The 6600-nt window shown below is 34.4% G+C and overlaps 1 protein-coding gene across 1 annotated transcript; it reads left to right on the plus strand.

Moving 5' to 3' along the window:
- Nucleotides 1–5341: 5341 nt before the first annotated feature.
- Nucleotides 5342–6128, plus strand: LOC125357593 (ran-binding protein 9-like; the record flags this gene model as incomplete). The annotated part of the gene is given in 3 exon segments (XM_048354547.1): nt 5342–5798; nt 5801–5929; nt 5932–6128. Coding segments are annotated over 3 exon segments (783 nt in total), but the record flags the coding sequence as incomplete, so codon positions are not given.
- Nucleotides 6129–6600: the final 472 nt, after the last annotated feature.

Below are 6600 nucleotides of genomic sequence, written 5' to 3' on the forward strand. Positions count from 1 at the left end.
CCAATGGAGAAAGGTTCTGACTAAGCTGAAGAAACAAATGTTAGGCCCTTAGCTTTCAAATACTAAAAGATCGTGGAGGAAATTGTGGTGCCCAAGATCAGTTAAGGAGAACATTTTTAGAAGACAAACAAGGCTCTAACCCACTTTTACTGTAGGATTGTCTATATTTAGATTAGGGTACAGCCTTCTCCACAGTATCATTTCCTCTTAAAGAGTGAATATAAACTATCAGGAATATTTCTTCTCTTCCAGAATGGATATTTACCTCTATCTCTTTCCTTTTAATATTTTTGTTTTCACTCTACATGAACAATTAATTTTCTAAGTTCCCTGTGGTTTCTTCCTTAAACCATATGTTGTTTAATTTCTAAATAATTAGGGCATTCTTTCCCCAGTACTTTCTCATGTTTACTTCTTGTTTTAACTCACTTTTGCTATGGCAGGTTTGGCATGCTTTGCAAAACTTTAAAATATATTTAATCTTTAAAATTTTATGAGCGCTTGTTTTTTGCTCTACCATTGGTCTATCCTACAGTATGTTCTATATGATTTAGAAAGAATTCTCTACTAGGGGATACTTTTAAAAACTAAAGTCATTTGAGACAAGTTGATTGAAACTAGTATTCGAGTCTTCTTTATCCATGATGATTTTCCATGTAGTTGATATAGCAGTGAAGGAGAACATGGTAGCAAATCTCTAATTATGATTGTTGGAGTATCTATTTATCTTTTAAATTTCTTTGGCTTTGTTTCATATTTTATGAGTTTTTAAAGATGTACATATGTTTAGAGTTATTGTATCTTCTCAGTGTATATTGGTCCTTTTATTATAAAACTTTCATTCTATTTCTAGCAGTATTTTTTAAAGTGCTTTGCCATCACAGCTGTTTTATATACAAATATTTGAACTCAAAAGTTTATGTAGTTTGGCTTGTACAATTATTATACTTTCCATCTATTTTTGAATCTGAAAACTTTTATTATACATTACACATAATATATGCTAATCTAACACTCTCTGATTTTTAAAATTGGCATATTTTGTGCAGTTATATTTAATATAGTTATCAATCTTGATATACAATGACCATTTACAAGTTTTCTTATACATCTCTGGTTACATTTTTTTACTCATTCCAACTTTATATTAGCAAATAATTTTAATATAATATTTTAATTATGTCGTTGATTTTCAAATTATAGTTTTGATTTTTGTGTGTGTTGATCAAAGGGTTACCATATGTATTGCATTTTATCTGGCTTGATCCAGATAACTTAATTCCAGTAAAATTTTACAACTTTGTTCCTGTAAATGTAACAAATTATTTCCAATATAATTCTATTTACTCACTATATTGTGCTATTACTTTCAGATATATCACATATAAGCATATTATGAACTCAGAATAGATTATAGTACCATTATTGCTTGATATATTTTTCTTGCTATAATAACAGTATAATAAGAAAATAAATCAGGCTTGGTGCTGGTGGCTCACGTCTGTAATCCTAGCTACTCAGGAGGCTGAGATCTGAGGATCTCGGTTCAAAGCCAGCATGGGCAAGAAAGTCCATGAGACTCTTACCTTCCATTTAACCACCAAAAAGCTGGAAGTGGTTCTGTGACTCAAATGATATAGTACTGGACGAGCTGAAGAGCTCCGGGACAGTGCCCAGGCCCAGAGTTCAAACTCCATGACTGACAAAAAAGGAAAAAAAGAAAATAAATCTTTTAACACATTCTTTTCCATTTACTCATAGTTTTTGCATTCCAAGTTTTGATTTCTCCCTGGGGATTCTAGTTACTATTTGGTGTCATTTCTACCCAGCCTGAGGGGGTTTGTGGTGATTTCGTATGGAAGATTTTTGAAATTTCTGGTAGCATTTGTCACTTTTAAAAAAATTAAAGAGTATATCTTTATTTTGCTTTTATTTTTTAGAGAATGGTTTTCCTGGGGATAGTGATTTTTTTTTTACTATTTTTCTTTTCAAGTACTTATAATTTTTCATTCTACAATATTTTGGCAACTATTATCTTGGTTGTCAATTTACTTGTATATTTTTCTTGTGTATACCAAATTGTTCCCCCCCTCTTCTTTGTTTTCAAGCTTTTCTTCTTTGCTTCTAACATTTTGACTATGATGTCCCTTGTTGTGGATATATTTTTGTGATATTTTTTCTAGTTAGACTTCACTGATTATATTAGATTAGTATAGTAATAATTCAAAATTTCTTTTCTGTTCACATTTTCTTCAAATATTTGTTCTTCTTTTTCTCTTTTTCCTCCTCTCTGGGATCCTTATTCATATTTGTGTACACTTGATATTATCCCACATCTTTCTTTCCTTCAATCTTTTTCTCTGTGTTTTTCAGGACAGATTTCTTATTCATCTGTCATTAGCCCTGCTCCTCATTTTCTTTCTTTTAAATCAATTCTTGAATTTATCTTTCATTTCTTTTTGAAAACCATTTCTACTTCAGTGAATTTCATTATTTATTGGATTGTTGTCATCCTATTTTACCTTAATTCTTTATTTTTATAATAGTTGCATTAACATCTCTGCTGGATGCAGCATCTGTGTTCTGTCAGTTTCATTTGAAAACTTTTGCTTTCTTGTAGATGTGTCACATTTTCTTTTTTGTATTTCTCAATTCTTTTGCTCTTCTATGTATATATATATATATACATATATATAGGTATATATAATGCATAATATATTTAAGAAGTTTGAGATTTTATTTCCTTTCTGGGGATTATTTTTGTCTTAATTGTCTAGTTGAGAAAGACTTCTACCCTCTGATTGACCTTTGTGTAAGTTTATGAGTACAATCAAAATTCAGGCATTTTTGTAAGCTTCTATTTGTTTTCATTAAGATGTTCAAGTTTTTCTGTTATATAGTCACACATATTCCATTATGTGAGGGGAACTTGGGTACTCCCAGATCCTTGTGTTTTCATATAGGAAACCAAGCCAATCGGGATGGGTGGTCCCATTATATTTCCTTGATTCTTTCCTTCATGTATGTGTCTCCTCCACCTCATCAAGCTGAAGATGTGGAGAAATTATCTAGTCCATCTATGGTTCTACAATTTCCAACATCTTCTTGATAGAATCTAGGGTAGTTCCTGTAATTCCACAGATCAATAGCCATATGCTTGCTTTCTCTTGTCACATTTCTACCCAATCTGATCTCTGCATTCATGAACCCACAGGGAATGGACTCTGTGCTCTCTGCTGAAAAGGAAGACAGGCCATCCATCGATGAACCTGCTGAATTTTATTGCATGCTCTGCATTGGTAGTAACATTCTACCTTTTTAGCCAGAGCAAGGGCTAAATTGCAGATTTAGACTCCTTGTACTGTGTGGTCTGTAACTTTGATCACAAATGCATTTCTACTTTGTGCTTGTTTTTGCTCAAAATTTAGATTGGTGTTTTGGACTAGTTGGGTTAGTTTTATGGTTTCATTTTGATATTCATCCTGAGACAAAGGATTTTATGACCTTTGTATTATTTCTATTTGATGACTTTCATCATGTGCCACCCCAACTTGCTTTTGAGTATAACAAATTACAAAAGCTTAAGGATGACTTAATTTAATTGTAAATCACTAAATTAATGATGGTCATAGATTATTTGTACTCTACGTATCAGGAGATAGAGTCTATATATCTCAATTTTTTCTTTACCACAGTCCTTCCGCACCATTGAGCTTAGAAAGCTGTTTGAAAATGTAAACCTACAGATTATAGAAAAAGTAACTGAACTCAAGTCTTCTGAGCCAGAATTCAAGACATTAGCAGCTTTTACTGTGGTCTTCCACTTCCTTATTTGAAACACCACTTCCATGGTGTGATGAAGAAGTCACACTTTGAAGAAGTTTCAGGGAATGGCACAAAGGCATTAAGCTCCCTGTTCAACATCCTTAGTAGAGACACTGTCTTAATGGCTATGCGAGTGAACTCCTTGGAAATACACTTTCTAGATTCAGTTCAATTATCACAGTTAACTCTGACTGTTACAGAGATAAGTCCTTCCCACCAAACTCTGCCCAAAGAGTCAATTTTTGTGAGCAATATTAAATGACAAGTGTTATTTTAAATCACTAAATATGTTACATATCCATAAATAACTAGGACATTAATTTTCTGCCTTCTTAAGGAATGGGAGTTGGGGATTAAAGCCAAGAACAGTTTATGAAATTCTTTTATCACGTACCTAGCAAGGAAGATTTTCATAACCAAAAAATTTAATTGCAAAAGTATAACTTAAAGCAAGTGGTGTAAGTAAAGCTTGTTATTTTTAGTAGTAGTTGGTTGTGATGGGGAGGAATAGAGATGTTTGGCAAGGGAATTGTGAAGTCAAGAGGGAGGACATAACAAAAGAGGAAGCGGAGAAGCAACCAGGTATTTGCTTCTTACTCTTGCGTCATTTGGCTGAGAGACAGAGAAATAGCTTTGAGCACCAGGCTTGGAATTCTTATCTTTCCCTAGAGGGCAAGGATCATGGGCAGAATAATGAAATCTTTTCATGTGAACACCAGCACTGGAGTTTATCCTCAGTGTTCCCCAGGCAGACTAGCATAGTGAAGGAGAAACGCAAGATCTATTATGCACTTATTTTTATCTCCCTTTGTTCTGTTTGACCTGAACCCCTATAGATGAGAATCAATATGCTTCCTGTGAGTCCACAATGGCCATAGAAAGGCAATACCAGGGTAGATGTGTGGGTAGCCTGATAGCCAATGATAGGATAGAGAACATGGTAAAGTTTCATGAATCATTTTGAACTCTGGAGGGGCAGGGGAGACAGAGACAGAGAGAAACAGAGACAGAGACAGAGACAAACAGAGGCAGACACAGAGACAGAGAGAAAGAGACAGAGAGATAGGATGGAGGGAGAAAGGGAGACAGATACAGAGAGACAGATGGAGGGAAGGAGAGAGAGAGAAAGAAAGAAGGAGAGAGAGAATCTTGCTACAAATGCTACAGGGAGAAGTACCCAAAGCCAGAGGAATCTAAGCCGTCACTATGATGTGTTCATGTAAGCTTTTTTTTTTTTTTTTACTAAATATTTGGTTTTTATATAAAAAAAGGTGATAACCACACAGTTGACATGTAATACTGTTATAATACAACAGTTAAACTTGTGAGTCTACAACAGAAGCCAACTGTAGTTAAACAGGAAACAAAGTTGAAAAAGACCATGTTAAAACAAAACTACTGGGACTAACAGGTTGGGATTTTAAGTAGCAACAAACATATTCACTCAGCTCCTGATTATTTCAAGTTTTATAGTACACATTAAAAATGATTTCTTCCATCAACACTATAAATTCAAACTGTGAAAATTGTCAGTAAGGGAAGAGATGGTTACATGGGAATTGGTCTTTCTGCTCAAGGTGTGAACATGAATAGACTATCAGGTTGGGATAAACATTCATATAGTTACCATGGGGATGATGGACATTTGGTTTGTTCTTCCGGAACAGGACAACCTTATGGACCAACTTTTACAACTGGTGATGTCGTTGGCTGTTGTGTTAACCTTATCAACAACACCTGCTTTTACACCAAGAATGGACATAGTTTAAGTATTGCTTTTACCGACTTACCGTCAAATTTGTATCCTACTGTGGGGCTTCAGACACCTGGAGAAGTGGTTGATGCCAATTTTGGGCAATATCCTCCTTTTGTATTTGATATAGAAGATTACATGCACGAACAGAGAACCAAAATACAGCCACAGATCGACCGTTTTCCTATTGGAGACTGGGAAGGAGAATGGCAGACCATGATTCCAAAATGGTTTCATCATATTTAGTTCACCATGGGTACTATGCCACAGCAGAGGCCTTTGCCAGATCTACAGACCAGACCGTTCTAGAAGAATTACCTTCCATCAAGAATAGACAAAGAATTCAGAAATTGTGGGAAAAGCCATAGAAATGACCCAACAGTTATATCCAAGTTTACTTGAAAGAAATCCTAATCTCCTTTTTACATTAAAAGTTCGGCAGTTTATAAAAATGGTGAACGGTACAGATAGTGAAGTAAGATGCCCAAAATCTCAAGACAGTTACCCTGTTAGTCCTCGACCCTTCAGTAGTCCATATAAGCATTTTTGAAATATACATGTACCTAATTTTAGCAAAGAAAGGAGAAAAAAGAGACAATTTCAGCAATTAACCCAACGAATAAACATTAAGTTAATAATGACATTGGGATTTTATCATTTTCCATCAGGGAGGAATGGGAAATGTGTGTGTGCATGTGTGTGTTATCCATGTATAAATCATATATACTAGATGTATATGGGAAAATCACCCCACTGAGAATTTATTAATGTTATATATTCTCATGAAAGTGCTTCCAAACTTTTCTTCCAACCTCAGTTACTCTTCTGTATTACCAAGCTTGTATGGACTGAAAGCATAGATTATTTCTCTTCGGAAAAATTTAATAGGGTTTTTGTCACATGTAGTCACTAGCCGAATGGTCTCTGAGGTCTGCGTTCAGATGACCACTTATTAGCTAAATGATGTTACATCATATTCAACCCCAACATTTCCATCTGATAAATAATAAAGTAGTTGGCAT

The sequence above is a fragment of the Perognathus longimembris genome, chromosome 9, assembly GCF_023159225.1.
Source record: "Perognathus longimembris pacificus isolate PPM17 chromosome 9, ASM2315922v1, whole genome shotgun sequence".
NCBI lineage: Eukaryota > Metazoa > Chordata > Mammalia > Rodentia > Heteromyidae > Perognathus > Perognathus longimembris.